The 21510-nt window shown below is 40.2% G+C and overlaps 1 protein-coding gene across 3 annotated transcripts in view; it reads right to left on the reverse strand.

The window, feature by feature from the left end:
- Nucleotides 1–155: 155 nt before the first annotated feature.
- The window catches only part of LOC113420809 (alpha-1,6-mannosyl-glycoprotein 4-beta-N-acetylglucosaminyltransferase-like), a 29127-nt gene continuing 7772 nt past the window's right edge, over nt 156–21510 (reverse strand). For all 3 annotated transcript variants that reach the window (XM_026680914.2, XM_087959514.1, XM_026680913.2), the window contains exons 2-4: nt 8935–9108; nt 6288–6435; nt 156–2662 (exon numbers count right to left, since the gene is read on the reverse strand). In XM_026680914.2, coding sequence (XP_026536699.1) covers nt 1515–2662; nt 6288–6435; nt 8935–9036 — 1398 coding nt within the window. In that variant the 5' untranslated portion in view covers nt 9037–9108 and the 3' untranslated portion in view covers nt 156–1514. The remainder of the gene's footprint in view (nt 2663–6287; nt 6436–8934; nt 9109–21510) is intronic.

Genomic DNA, 21510 nt, shown 5'->3' on the forward strand with positions numbered 1-21510 from the left:
CCATCTTTTTTTGATGAAAAAGTGCTTCTGGTGAGGTCACCGGAAGCACTTTTTCATCAAAAAAAGATGGCGGCGCCCAGCTGATGCTGGTACCGGGCCGTGGTGCCCAGCTGATGCCGGTACCGGGCCGCGGCGTAAAAAAGGTTGGGGATCACTGAACTAGAGAAGGGCTTGTGTGAGATATTTTCTCAAGTTACTTCCTTGACTGAGATTGAGGCCTTTTTTATCTGACCATTGTTTTGGTAACAATTCTTCTTCCTATCTTTAAGGCTATTCCTTCTGCAGAATGATATGAGTTCTGGAGGACCAAGGTTGGGAAAAGCTATATTAGATTATGGGACAGCTGTTTAAATTACATTCATCAGTCAGCATTTTATGTAAAACATACTATGCAATCATAATTTTAAATTAGAAAGATTCATTAAATATGTGTTTGGACACATTTTGTTAAGAAAAATATCTAAAAATATTTCTTCAGCAGTGCTGATGTACAAAATATTCTTATGGTTTTAGAAAAAAAAAAAGATTGCACTTCTGCAAAAATTACTTCATCTAACTCTAACTGAACAGTTACTCACCTGAATCACTTATTGCCCTGTCATTTGCAAGGCCATGTCGCAAGGATGAAAACTACAGAAGTGACTCATTGGCCCTAAACACTCCTATAGATATATTTAAATCCTTATTGAAAACCCCTGCACACAAACACAATCATTTTTCTTTATGTGGCTTCTCAATTCAAGTACTAACAGTGATGGAGCTAGAACAAGCTATCTCTGAAGCCAAAGAGCACATCCTTGAATTTGATTTAGAAGGCAACAGATCTAAAGTTACACATTATGCTTCTAGGAACTTTTATCACATCACCTTCATCTTTCCAAACTATCATTTTTAAAGATAGTAAGCTTGAATAGCAGAAACACAGGAAGTTGTTTTTGAAACATAGCTGTTTCCTATACTGTCAGCTGAGCTTATTTCAGCTTCCTATCTCAGTGGTCCCCAACCTTTTTGGCACCAGGGACCAATTTTGTGGAAAACAATTTTTCCAAGAACTGGGAATGGAGGGGCTCCCTCCATGGAGAACACATGGAGAACACAAACTAGATCCCACACATGTGCAATTTCACTCACTCGCTGATCACTCCAGCTATGCAGTCCGGTTCCTAACAGGCCATGGATCGGGTCCTATCTTATTGTTTTTTCATATAGAGCCACAAACCTCTCCTGTTGTGAGGACAATGAAAAAGAGATTGATACAAAATAATCCAGGAAACACTCAATTGGAAAAGGAGGGTCTCTGACAAGCAGAAGACAATGCAAGTTGTAGCCATCTTTTGAAGAACTTTGTTAGTAGGCTCTGATGCTGTAAGATAATAAATCACAAATATGTCATCTTTAGGACTGAGAACACAGAATTGACTTCTTCCACTGCATCTTGGATTCTTGCATCCAGAAAGGATCTGTCTGCAAGCAATGTTCTTATACTGCGAGAGATCCTGATCATTCAAATGGAGTCAGGCTTTAGGCTTTATCCAGATGCTTATGTTATTTATTATCAACGTCTCAGCCTGAGTTTTAGTTACCAAAATGTGCACACAATGTGGGTCAGAGGTAGTAGTATTCTCTAGGCTCTGCTTGTCAAAATTTCCTTTGGCAAAGTGCCCAATGGTGACATAGTTAGCACACCTTGCTCTTGGTGTATGCAATTTATGAGTGCCCAATGCTACAAGCCCTTCATGGAGATAGCTATCTGGGTACGCTTGAGAGCCTGTATAGATTTGGATGCGGAAGATGGGGGCAGCCTGTTTAAAGATAAGTGTGAAGGAGTTGCCAACAGAAGGGGCCTTGCCCCAAAAGTAGCCTATCACACTACTGTAAGCCTTACTGGGTATATAATTCTGAAGTGTTCCAATATCGGTTATTATATCTGCTGGGGGATTGTCAGGGAATTTAGAGAAATCCTCTTCAAAGTCTTCATCTTTCAGTCTATTTCGAGTGCCCTGGAAGGAGGAATAGTGACCAATGTGTTGGAAAAGGGATTTCCTGAAACGAATTTCCTCCTTTTGCGTAAGCAGGAGACGGAAATGCACAAAAAGCCAATCACAAGGCATCTCTTGGTAAAAGAGCATGAGGAATCGAGCAAGCCTGGGGATGTCAGTAGAATGATAGAGTTTGGCAATGTAACCAAGTTTGGAAAATTCCAGAGTGACCCAAGAGGTGCCCTCCATGGATGCCAGATTTCTTTTGATTACTGTGAGGAAGTGTTTGGTACAATGGACATCATCCTCAATCATGAGGTAGTAGGTGGAGAGGTTGGATGCAAAGTTCATGAGGTAAGCATAATCAACATTCTGTTTTGATCGAAAGCGCACCCGATCCTCAGGATCATTAAAATTCCTTTTTAGGCCTTCCAAGGGAGGGTAATATTCAAGAGGCGTGTGGATAACTACTAGGTTTCCCTGATGGAGCTGATCAGGAAACCTTCTGGCAATTTCCAGCGCCATTTGAGAATTCCATTTACGGTCTGGATCTGTTAAATGTACCACTACCACCATTTCCTTCAGCTCGTCTTGAGAAGATTGTTCAAAGATGGATGTCAGAGTATCCAGGAGATAGGCCTCTCTCATCCGCTTGATAGAACAGAGTCCTAATGTCAGAAACTCTACAGTGAAAAGAAAAAGATGAATGCACCTTGTAAGTTTGAATCCCGCTTCCCAGGGTGTGAAGTCATTTACCTATTTGTTCTGTACTGGGTTTCTCCAACAATATGCCCCCCCAATAGGAAGACCCAGCATGTTTTCTAGGAATAAAATGAAATTAAGCCCCTCCCCCCAAATTTAGGCCTAGTTTAAAACATGCGAAATTGGGGGGGAAGGCGGGGGGGGAACTTGCCATTAGGAGTGCCCCGCGGGCAGCTACGCCTCACCATCAGCCGCTCCTAACACCATGGTGGAGCACGGAGGGCTCCCTTACTCCTCCCTTACCCGGGTCAGCAGGTGGGTGGCATCAGCGTGGATGTCCGGCAGTGTTTCAGCCGCTTCTCAGGCCTCTATAGCTTCCATGGTTCCCACCGGTGCTGGCACCTCTGTCGCCAGCGCCGTCTCCAACAACAGCATCTGAGTCGCTCCCGCTTTTCCCCCATCCCCGTAACAACAGGAAAAAAAAACATTTTGAGGTACCTGGGAGCGCCGCGCGCTGAGTTTTGGTTTAATCCCGAGAGGCTGGGTGGGCGTGAGAAGAGCCAAGCAAGCGTCTCTGCTGCTGCTACCTTTGGTGCTCCAGCCTCAAGCTCTGCAAGTTTGCAAAAGTCCCGGTGCGCAGCCCATTCCTGCATTCCAAGCGCCCAGGCCGAGCTGCAGCTGTCCCTCTCTCGCCAGCGCCGTCTCCAATAACAGCGGCAGCAGCGGTGGGAACTGTGGAAGTGTTTTAGCCGCTTCTTGGATGGGGGAGCCGCCTCCGTAACTTCCACCGTTCCCGCCGCTGCTGCCGCTGTTATTGGAGACGGCGCTGGTGAGAGAGGGACAGCTGCAGCTCGGTCTGGGCGCTTGGAATGCAGGAACGGGCTGCACACCGGGAGTTTTTGCAAACTTGCAGAGCCCGAGGCTGGAGCACCAAGGGTAGCAGCAGCAGAGACACTCACTCGGCTCTTCTCACGCCCACCCAGCTGCTCGGGATTAAACCAAAACGCAGCGCGCGGCACTCCCAGGTACCTCAAAATCTTTTTTCCCCTGTTACGGGGACGGGGGGAAAGTGGGAGCGACTCAGATGCTGTTGTTGGAAACGGTGCTGGTGCACGGGGGGGGGGGAGAAATTAATTCACCCCCGAAAAGACGTCCTAGCCATTTTTTCGGGGCTCAAAAAAAATAAAATAAGGCCCAGCCTTATTTTGTGAGAAACACGGTATATTTGCAGCCTTATATAGCTGATACATGCATCAATCAACAAGAAACCCAAGACACTAATTAAAAACGATTGTCACTAGGTTTAGAACAAACAAGTAAGTAATTTTGCAGTGATGGAAATTATTACAAGAGACAGTAACAACTCTAGTTTTAGTGGTTTTAAAATATTTAGCAAATTCCATGTCCAGGTGTAGAGGCAATGAATAGAAAAGGAGAGATAACTGCCTTCAGATATGTTTTCAAAAAAAGTTACTACCTTATGCAGCAGGTTTTATTATGTTCTTACTGTGTTCTTTTATTACTTTCATGCATTGCTAAATGAATTAAATTGTCTAAGTCAGCCTTTCCAACAAGACATGTCTGTTATGGGACATGCCTGTTATGGGACTCCTCTGATCTATACATGGAGCCTGACTGGAAAGCCTGGGCCTCTTTAAAAGAAACAAGAATCCTGCAATGTAATAAATCTGCTAATTTCAAACATATTAGGTCATATTTTGCTTTTAAATATTCCAAGAAAAAACTATAGCTAGCTGGAACATCAGCGAATTTCGTTAAAATGCCTTGAAAAATTTCATCTAGTTTACAAATATGCAGCTATTGGTTTGTTGGCAAAGTCAAATCAGAACCAAAGAGAGAAGGGAAAAATGGCCCTCCACGATAAAAGTACAGTAAAGCAAGCAGCAGAAACATGGGGGAGGATGAAGCTGATCAAACACCAATAGCTGCATATTTCTCATTTCCATCAGCAGTGTAGGTGGCAATGGCTCCATAAAAGGCATATTTGGCCAGGTGCTCACAACATAGACACACAATCCAGAAGTACTGCTGATCGCTCTTAGACATTGTACCCTGTTCCTTTTATATTTCTTAGGCAATAGGAAACATATAAAAGCTAGTTTGGTGTAGTGGTCAAGGCACTCGGCTAGAAACCAGAGACTGTGGGTTCTAATCTTGCCAGGGCCATCTTAACAGCATTATGGGCCCCGGGCAAAGCAGTGTACTGGGGCCCCTACAACAACTACTCACAGGAATAAAAATGTAAATGATCAATAAAATTAAACACATATTTACATGTTAGTATTAATAAAAAATGCAGTAAAATGTAATAAATAAGTTGCTGTATTTATATGATACAAGGTGCACTGAAGGGTTAACACACAGAGATTAATATGGGGCCCCTATGCTCGTGGGGGCCCACGGGCAAGTGCCCATCAGGCCCATGCATTAAGACAGCCCTGCCTTAGGCACAAAGCCAGCTGAGTGACTTTTGATTTAATTAATTTCTCTCATCCCTATGAAAGAAGGAATTCCAAACATTTCCAAAAATGCTGCCAAGAAGACTACAGGGAAATGTCCAGGCAGACTTCAAGAGTCAACACTGACTCAAAGGCATCACACATACCAAAAGAGGATACATGAAATTTTTAGTACATGCCTACTCCTGTGCTTGCATCCTTTCCTCTCCTTAACTATTATGAGATATAACCAAAATTCTGATTGCTAAAGGAGAGGGGAGACAAAATACCAAATAAACCATTGAGCTGGAAATGAGACTCACCAGCCAACTGCATCCTCTTGAGAATAAGAAGACAGCCTGAGTCTCATTTCTTCTCTACTTGGAAATAGGAATGAGGAAGAAAGATCTGCCATTATACATTCTGCTCTACCAGCTCTATTACCCAGAGCTGGGTACCAGCTCTATTTACTCTATTAACTGCAGAGTCATCCTATTTATAGAGATAAATTGGCATGAAGATTACTGCTCTCTTGGAGTACTTTTTGACTTAGGGTAGGAATAGAGATTTCTTTTTCCTTTTAAAATATTAGCCATCACAAAGGCCTGCCTGTTTGGATGTTCTAAAACAGGACTGTCAAACTCCCAGCCTATGGGCCAGATGTGTCACGTGCTGGCCATGCTGACGCCCGGTTTAGCAAAGAGGAAAAAAGTCCTGATAGGTCATGTGATGCTGCCATGACGATGTGAGTTTGACACCCCTGTTCTAAACTGAATTCCATTTATCTTTGGAGCTAGTCCTCGAAGTTACAATTGTTGCACCATCACATGGTTGCAATTCAGGCTCTTGGTAACCAGCTTGCACTTACTATGGTCTTAATGACACGATTGCGATTTGTAACCTTTCCAGCTGGCTTTCCATAAGGAAAGTCAACTGAAGAAGCAGAATTTGCTTAATGACTGCGCGATTTGCTTAATATCCATGCTGATTCACTTAAATGCCTGTGGTAAAAATGGTTATAAAATTGGATCTGGTCATGTGATGACTCCTTTTATGACTGCACTACCTTAGGATGGAAATTCTGGTCCCACTTGTGGTCATAACTCAAGAATTACCTGTATTTGATCTACTTTTTGCTGGTACTTACTTTTCTTGAGTGGAGGCAACCCAGCAAGGTAGTCATAAGAGATATTCAGTGTGTTGGTGGCATTGATAAACATTCGGAGACTATAAACGGTCCAGTCAGTCGCAATATGAGGCAGGCCCACTGTTTGAGCCCATTTCTGAATATCATTCTGTGCAGAAACAGACAATAATAGTAAACTTTCACCAAATCAATGCAGTAGCTTCCTATGGCTATGAAATGATTTCAGAAAAGCAGGAACTTGTCATTGTCTCTCATTTACAGGGTTGCAATATAATTTCTTTTTGATAAGAAAATCCGACCACTCAAACTAAAACACAAAAAGTGTCTCTGAATTTCCAAAGTTTAATAAACCTTTTTTTAAAGAAAGGGAAACTCAGAATAACAGAGTTGGAAGGGACTTTGGAGGTCTTCTAGTCTAACCCCGTTCAGACAGGAAAGGAAATTTTATACAATTTCAGACAAATGGTTATCCAATCTCTTCTTTAAAATTTCCAGTGTTGGAGCATCCAAAACTTCTGGGGGCAAGTTGTTCCACTGATTAATTGTTCTAACGGTCGGAAAATGTCTTCTTAGTTCTAGGTTGGTTCTCTCCTTGATTAGTTTCCATCTATTGCTTCCTTGTTCTGCCTTCAGGTGCTTTGGAGAATAGCTTGACTCCTTCTTCTTTGGAGCAATCCCTTAGGTATTAGAACACCCCTATCATGTCACTTCTAGCCCTTCTTTTCATTAAACTAGACATACACAATTCCAGCAACCGTTCTTTATGTGTTTTAGCCTCCAGTCCCCTAATCATCTTTGTTGCTCTTCTCTGCACCCTTTCTAGAGTTTCAATATCTTTTTTACATTGTGGCAACTGAAGCTGAATGGAATATTCCAAGTATGGTCTTACCAAGGTATTATAAAGTGGTATTAACACTTGAGGTGATCTTGATTCTATCCCTCTCTTAATGCAGCCTGGGACCTTCACTAGGACTCCAAGATCAATCTCACAATTAGTACTATTGAGCCAGGAACCACCTATACTATAACTGTGCATTTGGTTTTTCTTGCCTAAATGTATCTCATCTGATTACAAGTATTTGGCGAACAAGGGCATTGATTGACTCTGAACATCAAGGATCAGACTTATGTCCGCTGCTTCTGCTTTTTATTTGTGAGATAGGGATATACCTGGTGTCATTCAAAATTTTCTTTGCATTCATTTCTGCCTGGATTGAGGGAGAAAATGATATAAATGATATAAAATTAGGCTAAAGGAGGACAGATCTTTATTGGTTGAAGATTCCATGTTGGCACCTACCCATTTACTGTATCTTACAAATACAACTATAGGCCAATGGTCCCCTTCTTTCAGTGTATTCCCAATACCTGCAAGTCCTGAAATGGTGAGTCAAGATTCATAGGATGTGCACCGTAATGATGCTTTTTGTTGCATTCTGCAGGAGTGCTTCATTTTAGGTAAAAGAAATCTGCTTTCCATCCCACTTAATGCAGATAACTCTTCTTCCATGTATGCCAATAAAATATTAGTTTGGCAGCTATATAATGAAAAGTATCCTTTATCAGGTAAGCCTGGTATCTGAAGTAAGAATACTCATCTTAGGAACTAGAAATACATTTTAATTTTGAAGTAGAGGTCCCTATACATGCCACTGCTTCACCCTCCGGTTCTGAATACTCCTGCCATGGCAAGGTTGAAGGTAGATGTACCATGGCAAGGTTGAAGATAGATGAATTTCATTCAATTTATATTTTTAAGAGTATCAACTAGATCTGTAGTTTTTAGACTAAGATGCTGATTGAATTTTTGCATTCCTAAGTTTTGTGTAATCAGTTTGTTGTAGTGGCTAGGGTATCAGGCTAGAAACTGAGAGGCTCTGAGTTCTAGTCCCATCTTAGGAACAAAGCCAGCTGGATGACCTTCAGCCATTCATTCTCTCTCAGCCCTAGAAAGCAGGCAATAATAAACTACTTCTGAAAAAAATCTAGCCAATAAAACAGCTGGGACTTGTTCATGCAGTTCTCAGGAGTAAAAATCTGACTTGAAGGCACACAATTTTTGTGACATACATTTTAATTAAAATACTGCATTTTAGAGTAATAATAATAATGCATACTTTGTATAATTGCTTTTTTAAGAGTTAACAGATCAAATATAAATCGAATGGGATAGATGTACGGTACATATGACCTTTGAAGAAATGGGCAGAGGCCTGTCTTCCCATAGTGGCCACAATCTGGATGGAACACCAGTTCTTTCAAAAAACAGGACAGCACTACATTGTGCTTTCCTTACCTCAGAAAGTGTCGGGAGAAAATTAGGCAGCAAATTGTCACTTTCATCATTATTTCTTTGTACAGATCAGCACTGACATTCTGCTTGATTATCTGCCAAAGTTTTAATAAGGGGCTACTAATTTCTAGGCTGTTTATCTCTATCCTCATGTTTACCATAAAACAGTGAACAAATCAGCATGAAAATAAAGAGAGAACTTGCATCCAAAAGAGAACTTAATGTAGTTAAAATGGTTTCTTAGAAATACTCAAAATTTATGAAACAATTTTGGGACTTCTAACAGAGCAAGAACTCAACAAAATGTGTGTTATTCTCTCTCTCTCTCAGCAAATGTGTTGTTATTATACTTACCATCACAAGATCTTCATGGTGCCAAGAAGCCAGATTCATGATGAGTAGGAACACAAAGAGAGAAAAGGCTGTTGCAAGTGATCGTTTCAGGGAACACCTCATGACAATGGATACTTTGGAAAGAATGTGTTAGAAGCTAGTGAGTCTGCAAGCATTCAGTTCTCACCATGTCATCTGGAAAAAAAATTAAGAAGATGTTATAAACATCTTCTCAATGTCCTTATATAACACAATCATGCCTACTTACTCACTAACTGTATTGCCAACACATCTGTACTGGAGGTAAATCAGGTCCCAAAAATTTAACATCAGTTGACTGTAAATTGTAACATTTATCTTTGTTAATATAAAAGGTACAATTGATAAAGAAACCAGGAAATGTAAAAATGATTCAAGTCAAATAATGAGATTTTATTGACAGTCTTGTCAGGCAGTTTAATATTACAGAAGTGTCAAGAAGACTATAGAGAAGCTGCTAACGAAAGTCCTTTAAATATTCAAAGAGCTTCTTGCATCTACAAAACAGATTATTTATCCAAGTCTTTGCCTTTTCTGCTGCTAGCTTTGAAATATTGAGTTTCTAGAGATTTATTGTCATGCCCTGGCAAGCTCTAAAGTCTAAGGCTGCTCTGAAGAAAAAAAGGCTTGATAAGAGGTCTCAGTTCTACAAAAAAGAGTATGTCAGGAAATTTAGTCTGGCCAGGCAACCATTCATAAGCATATTTTATTAAGGGACTCTTGCAAAAACAGCTGTGCTAATGAGATTTCAAATTACCGGTCCACTCAACTCACCATTCTTTTAATCTAATCCTGTCTACTAAGCTCCCTTTTTATGATTCTGCAGTCCCTATTTGGGTAGAATCAGGGTGACTGGATGGAGCTGAGCATTTACTGGCTGGATGCCCTTGCTGGATGCCTATGGGAAATTTGCAGCAGATATTTTTTCTTTGCCCCATAGGAGAGAAGGCACATTTCCTGGGTCTTGAGATGACTTTGTTTGAGAGCTGGATCTAGCTAGATCTTCTATTGGTAGAGTTATTTGGAGATGGGCAGTTGCATAACAAACCACGCTCTGGAAGGCTTTAAAGCACCTTGAATTGTACTGGTAACTGGAACAGCTCATGAGTAGAAATGTTACATGGATTCAGGTATCCCCATACCCATCTACACTGCTCTATTCTGAACCAAGTATAGTTGCCAAATACAGTCCCATATAAAGTGCAATCAGATGAGAAGTGACAATAATGTACAATTATGTGTAGATTCTATTGATCCAGGAATGGGTACAATTGGTGCATAAGACAGATTTGTGCAAAACCCATGGCAGCTAGCTACTTATCAAGAAAGACTTGTCGATCTAGGTAAAAAAAAAGAAGTCCCTGCGATTTTACTCCGCTAGTCAATGCCAACTATGGGGGGGGGATGCTTTTCTCCATTTCAAGGCCATTAACCCAGCGCTCTCCGGATTTCAGCAGTCATGTGGACAGCATGACATCACAGAGTACTTACCTTCCCACCCAAGTAGTACCTGTTTATCTACTCTCATTTGCATTTGAACTGCTAGGTTGGCAAACGTTAGGGCAAGGGTGGGAGCTCACCCCATTGCATGGCACTTGGGTCTCGAACCTGGGCTGCTGGCTTTTCAGCTGACAAACCCAGCATCTTAACCACTGAGCCACTGCACAGCCGAAGGATGACCCAATATACTATTAGGTCTGAATATTAAATCCCCCTTGCTGCCTTGGAATTCTGGGAGTTGAAGTCCACACACATCTTCAAGTTGCCAAGGTTGAGAGACACTGCTCCAGATCTAAGATGCTTCAATATTAACAACCAGTCTTATTAAATTTCAGTCTATGTCTGTTCCTCCCATTCCATCTGGCACTGAGTCACAACACTTGAGCAGTCAAGGGCTGAGATGTATATTTGGCAACTCAGGTATAGATGGGAAGAAATGTATAATTGCCAACTCCGTGCTTATGAATGACATCACCCAATGGCCTCATGTAAATGTTAAACAGGCGAGAGAATCAAGCCCTAAGATATCCTATATAACGACAGTCTCGGACTGGACCTTCTTCAGCTATAATTGAACCAACTGGATTTGCGATAGGCTGCATTGAGGACTGTGAAGAAATTGTGAACCCAGTCATTTGGAAGTTTGATAAACTGTTTGTTTCCTGACTTCCTGAGGTTAAATCAGTCAATGTAGTTAGCAGCAGTTTAATTCTGATGAAAATATTTTTATCAGATGGATTTCAGTACAGTATTTCAAGCCAATGCTAATTTGCTTAAACTGAACTGCTGCCAGCTTATATTGTGAGAAATCAACACAACCCTTGGTTTTCAGACAGGAAATCTAGTACTGTGGTTTCAAGGCTATTCAAAGTATTTCTCTGCTGTGTTACCTCAAAGTCAAGTTCTTCCAGCAGTTGTTCGTCTAATTTATAGGTGGCTCAGTATGTTTGTCTATAAAAATACATATTGAATCTAATTATATTCAAACAGATTCCATTCATTCCATCCATCCAAGAGAGACTAAAAAATTCTAAGGAAACAAAAAGATCAGAACACATCCCCTACATCAGTTAACACCAGATAAGCAGACAATTAAGCAAAAAACCCAATACCCTAATCAAGGAACTATCAAGGAGAAAATATTGCATATACTGGCAGGGCAAACTGCTGTATATAAACAGGGGGAAAACCCCACTCTGCCTCATACTGATGGTTTTTCCCAATTGGCTAATGAAATACCTGCAAGCAAACAATCAAACTCAGAGAACACTAAGGACTTCACCATCCAAAATAGGTTTGTGTAACCGAGCTTGCAACAGAGAAATAATCTGTTAATTGTTTTACAGTAAAGAATTCTATTATTTTGAGTATTCCTCTGCCAATGCAGTTAAACTCTGTTATTAGAAGAGATAAGCCAAGTTTTTAATATCCTCTTTTGAGTTAAAACCATATTCTAGTATATATTACAATTAGTGTACTCAGTCATTCACTGGCAAACCATCAAATAAATAAAGCTCTGCAGTAAATTGTCTTTATTGGTTCAAGCAATGAATAAACACACTCCTTAAAATAATTTTATCAGCAATAATACAAGTCAAGATGATATACCCATAAAGAGTGTTGAACGACAGCTAGATATTATAAGATATTGACTGCTTGTTGATGATTGATCCCATGAACATTTCCTGGGTTTTATGGGTTAGAAGGTACCGTGTTTCTCATATAATAAGGCCGGGTCTTATTTTTTTTTGAGCCCCGAAAAAATGGCTAGGCCGTCTTTTCGGGGGTGACTTAATTCCCCCCCCCCCCGCTTGCATCTTCGGGCGGGCAGGGCAGCGATGGCTTGGATGTTGACCTCGGCATTGGTGGGGCACTTCATATCGGGGTCAACGCAGGCAGCACCATATCCAGGTGTGCAACAAAAGTACTTCATAATGGCAAGCCCCCCACCACCATTCCCCCCCATTTCACATGTTTTAATATAGGCCTAAATTTGGGGGGAGGGGCTTAATTTCATTTCATGCCTATAAAACATGCTGGGACTTCCTATTGGGGGAGGCCGTATTGTTGGAGAAACAGGGTAGTTGAGTGCATTTCATTAAACATGAAGAAAATTCCAACTGACGGGGTTTAGGAAAAAAGTCTTTGCTATTGCACCTGCCCTATGGAATATTCTTCACCTGGAGATGAGGCGGGGGGGGGCTTCTCTTGGTCTTCTGAAAAGGGCCCTTGCACGGGGAGTCCAAAGGAGCACACAAGGGAGTTGGTCTAATTCTCAGACACTGCCTGGACAAGTTCCCAAAGTATTTTTTAGAATTGGCTTGGCATTGCCTCCTTCCAAGAGCTGAAAGAGCCAAGCTCAAGGTCATTGAGCTGGCTTTGTGCCTAAGGCCAGATTAAAACTCATGGTCTCCTTGTTTCTAGCCTGATGCTATTGACCAGATTTCTGGAATATGGGGCTAAGAGATAGAGGGAGGAATATAAACGTTATCAGCACCAAATTCTGATTAGGAAAGTTGAGATGGAAGCAAGGCACAGGTCCTAACAGAGCCTAATTATCTTGATGTTAAGGCTGAGACATGGATACTTAATCCTGCACAGTGTCTTCCTTGACCCATTCTGGGTACCACTCAGTGGTGGGAATCAATTTTTTTTTACCACCGGTTCGGTGGGCGTGGCTTGGTGGGCGCGCTTTGCATGTGTGCACACACTTTGCGTGCGTGCATCAAACACACACTTTGTGCAGGCGCAGAAGCATTTGCGCAGGCATAGGGCGTTCCAACTCACTTCCTGCAAGCCTGCACTCTCCTGGTCGCTTCAGCAGCTGCCACGCAGCACTCTGCTGTGCCATGCAAAGCAGCTGTACTTCAAAAGCAAAGGTGAGTATAGGAGCACAGGTGGGTGGGTGGGCCCAACAGCAGAGGAGCGGAGAGAATGGGTTCGGTCTCTGATGATCATCAGTGCTACCGGGTCAGCAGAACTGGGCTGAACTGGTAGAATACCACCATTGGTACTGCTGGAAGTATCAGGGATATCTAGCTCTCAATATGCAAGTCATTGACTCACCATGTTTCCTGGAACAGAAGGATATCAAATGGGATAACACAGCACAGAAATGCTGGTTTTCCAACTGGCATGTCCCAAAGGTGCTTTTTTTCGAACGCAACTGGACTGGGCCTTTGAAAAAACACCTTTGTGACAACCATTCTCTGAATGACTGAGAATCTCCATAGACATTTCCCAAATGGCAATATTCCCAGAAAGCAGTGACAAAAGATTTGTAGGAGCCTGCTAGCCAAGGAGATTCAGGATCAGTCACTGCTGAATCCATGATTGGAGTTTTTCCTCCATTCAGGTTATTGGGCAATTAGAAAGGCTAAACTGAACCAGTGGTATAGTGCATTATTATTTTTTCAAGTTAGAAAGAAAGCAAAAGAGGTATTTTGGGGATTCCATGTCGGATATTAAGAGTCTTAAGAGTTTCTACAGAGGTTTAGCAAAGATAAAAAACCTCTGAACTTCATTTAGACCAGGGGTGTCCAACCTTGGCAACTTTAAGACTTGTGGACTTCAACTCCCAGAATTCCTCAGCCAGCAAAGCTGGCTGAGGAATTCTGGGAGTTGAAGTCCACAAGTCTTAAAGTTGCCAAGGTTGGACACCCCTGATTTAGACTATATATAGTTCCAGTCTTTGAAGCAAGAGAGAGAAATCTGGTCTGTTCATTCTCTAGGAAGGTTTGATTACATAAAACTGCCCTTGATACAACAGGCCTCCGTGATTTATTGATTGCTGGGAGGTGGTTTTATGGAACAGAAAGTCTGCCTCTTAAAAAAAAACCACCACAATGATTTAATGTGATGTGATGATTTTCTCTGAGTTTATTAAGGAGGAGCTGCTCATGAAGTATTCGATGCCATTTTCTCTCCTCCTCTTTGCTTCTTTCTACTGCCCAGGCTACCCTGTATCTCCGGCATTCTTTGAATAAAGATTGAAGTTAAAGCAGGAATCTCTAATTCTCACACCAAAACAAGCCACTTTGTAAAGGATACATAGTAGAAACCCCCCAAGAAAAGGAAATGAGCAATAACATGATTGCTGACTCACAAAGGTGAAAAAAAGAGACCCAGGTTTTAAACTTCCTTCTTTAGAAGGAAGGATTCTGAATTGCTATTACAGACAGATGTGTGTGCATTGGCTTCTTAATTTTCTGCAATAAATCTACTGTGCTAAATTTCTTAGGAAGAGTTTAATTGTGATAATCTGATATGAAGCCCTGACAGTGGTCATCCATCAGAGTGCTAGCCACAGTTCAACTCTTACCTTTTAACCCAGGCAAAGTCAGGAGTTGCTGAAAGTATAAAATTTACAGTACTGTTGCTTGTTAGTATCAAGAAAACTGAGTTAGACCTGAATTACAGGATTTAAACCTGAGGGCCTTTAATCTGAAGAACCTTCAAACAATCCCTATAAATTGGGAGCAATATCATGCTGCTGGACCCCAGATGGTCAAGATTTCAACCTCAGATTCTTATTTAGAAGGATCTTCTTGAACTATAAGGAGCAGGAAACTGAATTCAGATGACATTTATGTTGACAAGTAGCCTGCAAGCTTATTGGAAAGAGTTACATCCTTCCAATCTAGTGGCCTTTGTGGAAATGGCTCAAAGAAGAGGCATCTGATTATTTCAGCTACTTACTACTAATAGTTTGAGAAATTATTTTAAATTAGTATATTACTTCTCCTGTTTGACTGATTTTTATCATATATTAAAAGAACAACATTAGCATCAGCTGCAATAAAGAGAAAGATAAATCACCAAAAGTCTCACTGCCTTAGGCTGTTTCAAACCCTGTTGTATTTTAAGGTTAAATACATTAATGCCAACTATTGGACATCTTCCTATAATCATACTTAAACCTTCATATTTTCCAATAGCTTTTGCCAAAAGCAACATTAAATTATTGAGAAAAATAACGCAATCATAAGAAAAACCTCCATATACCTAATCGAGTAATATCCTTATTATACCGAGTCAACATCATATATCGCTTTGCCAAATGCTACATGGATTTGAACATCAGCAGCCTTTTCATCCTTCCTACTGCCAGCCCATTAAATAAAAATATGCAACAAAACATCTCTTTATAGTTTCATGCAGGCACTGGAGAGAGACAAAGCAATGAGCCAACACCATTGTGTTCTGGATTTAGCCATCCAATAGGAATAGGCCGAGTACTAAGGGATACTACCATTACTCAGCCCAGGCAGCCTGTTTGAGAAGGATAATGCAGGGAAATGGAAAGGCACTGAAGTTTCTAAGAGGAGCAGCCAAATCTCATCCACCCTGCCTGTTTCCTGATACAACCTATTTCAAGGGCTGGCCAAAGTAGCAACTGTTGAAAGCCAGGCCTTCAGTCAGGTTGAAAAGGATTCTTGAAATGGGAGTGACTTTTACTTGGTGGAATTGGATTTATACTAAATAAACATGTTCAGGTTTATGCTTTGATTAAAAAAAGACCAGAAGGAATAATACACAGAGATTTGCTAAGGCCAAACAAAAACTCTTTCCTCCTGTATATGTCTTAGGCTTCATAGGCGGTTGAAGAATTGATCCCTTTAGATTTGTTCTGCAGCTTTTTCAAGTAGCTGTTTCAAAAGAACAACTTGGCTCTTCCAATGTTAACTGCTACTTGAGAAGTCCCACAAGACAATTCTTTATTACAGTCCAACATCTTTCATGCTTCATTGCGTAAATAAGACATATTTAAAATCTAACAGAAATATAATAAAATATCCCATTTACAAATGAGGCAGAAGTTCCACTAGAATGTTCTGATGAATTCTAGAAATGTCATATGTTTCTGCATTGGAAATATTGTAAAGCTGATATATGTTGAGGTTCTCCTGAGATCTGGACGGCCTCCACCCTCACGGTATTTTCAGAGGATCTCAAAACCCAGGCCTTGGATGAGGACAACTGAAACTCTCTTTTAGGTAGTGTGGGTTTCCTACTGGTTGTTGCCTGGTTTTACTTCTTGTTTTTATTATTGTATTGTTTTATTGCTTTTTGTTTATGCTTTTTATTTGTGAACTGCCCAGAATTGCTGGGAGACAAGCACTGTAAAAATATAATAAATAAATAAAATAAACAACTCCTCATGGAAAAGCTTATGGAAGAAAAAATGAATGCATTCAATACTTCTGTCTGTTGTCAGTCTTCAAGGACAGCGACATAATGTTATATTGCTGAATAGCCCACCAGAGAGCATACAGCAGATAGAAATATATGGGCTTAGAGACTACTGTAAAATATTCAGACAGTGTCTTAACCTAGCTGGCTGTTGAGTACATAGGTAGTTATGCATCTGGCTAGAACTAATGGGTAAAATTATAATTTCCATCAGTATTTCAACATGAAAAACTTCACTCTTCTATCAACTCTCAGTAGTTCTGCTTCCAGCATAAGGTATATGTCTTGTTGGTTGAAACAGAGCACTCAGAAATAGAGACTCAAATGATGCAAAGTTGGGCTTAGTATAATTGAGCTCCACCTAGCAATTTGACCATAAAAGGCTTCAGGGCCATTTGACAATCTTATCTCCTTGTCTATAAAAACAATCTCAGGAGGACGTCCGGTTTGAGCTTCTTTGGCGACAGACCGAAACCTCGTTTCTGTGAGCCTTCGATCCGTGCTCGCCGCTGGAGTGCCCCGAGCCGGCTGGTTTCGGGGCTAAGCCACCCCGTAGAGGTGGTGAAGAGGAGGGAGACTGCCTGCAGGGTTCAGGAGAGCCGCATCTCTCCTCCCCAGCTGGCCATTACTCCCTTTCCCGAAGGCGGTTGTAGCGGTGGTCAGAAATGGCCACCACAAAGAAGAACTCAACTGGAAAAGAATGTGCAGGAGGAAGATAAGAAGAGAAAGTTTTGGTTGACCGGGTCAAACAGCAAAAGCAACAAATAAGGTACCCTGGAATTGAAACTATTAAACAAAACAATAACATTGTTCCCTAAGAAGATTTTTAAGCTGCGAAGGAGAGAGAAAAGGGAAAAGATTTGGGTGTTTTTTTTCTCCTTTTCCTATACTGACAGCAAGAGACTTAAGCAAGAAATTGGGAAAAAATCCACTTTGACATTAATGGGCATTTAATGCTGAAAATAAAAAGTCAAAGGGATAATAAAGATTTCTGGATAATCAAAAGCTTTTGAAAACAGGAAAGGAGAGAAAAAGAATAAAAGGGCAGGATCTGGAAGGGAGGAGACTGCCTGGAATTAAAACGAATTTACAGCAAAATCTCAACAAGACTTCCAAAAGATACATTTTAACTGAAATATCACAACAAAAACCCCAGGAAGAGAAAGTGGAAAAAGAAATAAGAAGAAATATCTTGGAACTATTTGGATTACTTGATGATTTCTGGATTTTTGGTTATTGTATTTGAATGACTAAAATCAATCGGGTGGTTGTTTAAAACTGTTTAAAATGGCTCCACTTTTAGAAGAACTGAAAATGGAACTTAAAAAGTACAAAGAAGATGCACAAGAAGGGAGATGTTCTTTTGGCTTCGTATTTCAGGTTTTAGAAATGGAGATTTGGAATTATGAGAAACAACAAGAAATGCCTGCAGAACAAGAAGATTGGGACAAAGAAGAAGCCATCTTTAATGAACAAGTAATCTTAGGTGTGGGGAAAAAAGGAAAGGGGGGAAAGAGAATGGAAAGTTTAAGATTGGGAAAAACAACTCCAAAAAAATAGAGTGAAAAATAAGTATAAAATCAGAAAGCAACAGAAGAGGGAAATGCAGAAGAGAGAATTAGAAGTAGAGAGACAAGGGGGTAAAAAGGGGAGGGAGAAGAAGAGAGGGAAGAAAGAAAGGAAAAGAAGTTCTAAAGGACAGAAACAAAATATAGAGAAACAGGGCCTATTTAGAGATAATGGGTGAAAATTTAATGGAAAAAGGGATTCTGCAAAGGTACATAAGATAGTATTGTTATATTAGAAATAATTTCAGAAAATATGAAACAATGTATGATTAAAATGTTTGATAAAATAGCTATCGTAATTCAGTGGAATGCTTGTCAATAAATAAATGTAACAAAATGAATATTTAATGATTTACAAAACATATGTGAAGAGAAATAAGGGAAAAATTATTTATGGAGATTATATGTGTCTTTAAGGAAGTATATTTAATTGAAAAGAAGTCTTGAAGATGTTAAGATTTTAATGATTATTAATGATAGAACTGAATTGGAATGGAATGAGGGTTTATAATTACATATATTTATAATCTTTTTTTAAAAAAGAATATAGTGTGTATTATAGGAATGTACCAAGCAGAATTTGATTGGAAGTTATGTATTATATTGAAGGTCATAACCTTAAGGTATATATTGAAGTTTAAATAAGAGTTGAATGGATGTAATTAAAAGATATAAAGGTGTCATACTCCAATTAGTAACTACAGGAGAAAATTTGTTTAATGAGAAAAGATAATATGAAATTGAAACAGAACAGACAAAAGTATAAATATGATTTGAATTGAGATGAGATAATCAAAATAAAATTGAGAAAATTAAAAGAGGGGAAAAATTATATAGAAAATGTAGAATAGTATAAGATATGGAATAGAACACAAAAAGGGGCATGAAATTGAGTTTTGTGTCTGTATAAAGAAGTTCAAACCGGGACCATGCTATTTTTAAAAAAGATGTTTTATTTGTATTTTGTATGTGTGAAAACCCAAATAAAACTTTATTAAAAAAAAAAATCTTAGGACAAATGTACTAGTCTTCAGGCAGTGAAATCCAGCAGCCAGTCAGCACCTATTTTTATTTACAGCAATTAGTCTGTTCATTGACACTACTGCTTGTATATCCCTAGTTACCATAATCTTCAGCTTTAATTATTTAATTACAGGCTAAGCTCTGAAAGCAATACTGAATCTTCAGGTTCTCCTAAAGCCAAATAGAGAATATGATAGTATCACTAGGTTAAAAAGATTTCCAGTGGGGCTAAAAAGTTGACCATTGGCATTAAACCACAGGAGATGACCAGGCTGAGCCCAAGGAAGGAGTCAAACAGTCTCAAGCTCCTTTGCACCCACAGGAGATCCAAGTCCAGCCCCACCTTGAATTTTCTTGACTCTTATCTACTGCAAATATACTTTGACCTTTAGTAGTTCAAGTTCTTGTAGAGAGCATTAGCATGCAATAAAGCTATATTTATTTGAACTACCTGATTTCCTGTACTTGATATTAACTTTTTCTTCAACATTTTATTTTTGAATAACTTTGTCAATTGTGGAGTTCTTACGTTTACTGAACACTTTATTATATTGACACAAATAAAGTCTGCTTATGCTCCAATCACTTAAAAAATAAACTGTTTTTACAATAAAGGGGAATAGCAGCGCCAGAATGGTTTCCCTCACATTAACATTTAAGCATTTCAGCTGAAATAAGATTGCTACTGGAAATTTTAAGCCCTTTCATTTGGTTGATTTCTCGATTTCTGCAGTACATACAGAAAGTCAGTTGGATTGAGAGTTGACTACTAGATTGGGTACAAGCTATTACTGAGAACAAGCATATAAAATTTGGAAAAGAGCTCCCAGAGTTCTACTGGAATATGACATGCAGTTTTGGGGTCCACTGCTTGTTGATATAAGCCAGAATTTGGCTATATCCTTACCTCTGTAGGAAGTTAGCACCCACCCCTCTCCTAGAAAAATGAAATATCCTGGGAAATATTAAAAAGGCAGAATATTTCCTCTAAAAAGAGTAGAAACTCAAGAGCAGAAACTCACCTCAGAAGCAGAAGCTCACCCCCACCTTTGTTAATGGGGGGGGGGGCATTAAGGCCTGGGCCAGAATATTTTACATAACAAAGATCTCCAGGTAAAGCTATAGCAATTGCCAAAAGCCCTTTCAGTGCATCATCTTCCAGCAAGGCCCAACCAAGCCTGGAACTCAGGACAGCCTACAGAGTTGCCCCTGCACAGCCTCATGGGAGTCTGACAACCAATCAGAATACAAGCTCCAATTCAAATCCCAACAAAGGTTATAAAACCCAGGCACTCTTAGCACCTCAGCCTTTTTCTTTTCTTTTCCTTCACCTTGGAGCATGTGATCATCCTTTGGAGCTTCAAGCCATGTGGTCCTGCTGTCCACCATTAAACAACCTTTCAAACAGCCTCCATATTTCCAGTGTCTTTTTCCCCACTTGGAACTGAACCAGGGGTGGGATACAACAGGGTTAACTACTGGTTTGGGAGTTACGAGCTTCCCTGCAGGCTGTGAGCCTATAAATCATCAGCAGCAGCTGCCTGCAGAGAAGCAGCCTTTGAAACAGCCTTCTTTTCTTGTTTTTATAACTGCAGCTGTGCTTCATTCAGCAGCTGAAGTTGAAAAATCAGGAAATAAAGATCAGGAAAGAGCCTGTTTGGGCAGGTGGGCAAAAATATCAGCAGACATAGAACCGATTCTATGTCTGCTGCTCTTCAAAGCTACTGGTTCTACAGAGGTGGACAGAACTGGGAGAAACCCACCCCTAAACTGAACCCAGAAGGATATTTCTTCTAATACCTCTGGAGGTATAGTTAACTGGCCCTATATACCCAGCCTCTTTTTATCTTTTAAAAGGGATTTTGCACTTCTATTAATTTCCAGAAGCAGTCCAATGGTAGAGAGAGTGGCTTTATGTATCATAAAAGTTCCTCCTGCTCAAATCAACTTGCATATCAATGTGTTTAACTGCTTCCTTGAGATCGGTTTTTAATAAGCTCTGTCTGAATAAGCTTCTCAAAATGAGCCACCACAGAAGCATCAATGTCACTATCAGGAGATCTATCCCGAAGCACTTGATCAGACTCACTGAATGACACCTGTCAACATTCAGAGTCAACAGTAGATCCTGGCAACAAGCAAGCCCCCTGGATGGACTTTGTTAACAGGTCCACTGAAACCATATAAATCAAGGCAGCTGGACATCTCTGCCAAGCAACAGTTACTTGCTCTTGCAATCCTTAGAGGTGTGAATAAGCATGTGTCAGAAAAGTAA

Source organism: Notechis scutatus, chromosome 3 (genome assembly GCF_049901735.1).
Source record: "Notechis scutatus isolate UNSWTSFEM ecotype Mainland chromosome 3, rNotScu1.2, whole genome shotgun sequence".
Taxonomy (NCBI): domain Eukaryota; kingdom Metazoa; phylum Chordata; class Lepidosauria; order Squamata; family Elapidae; genus Notechis; species Notechis scutatus.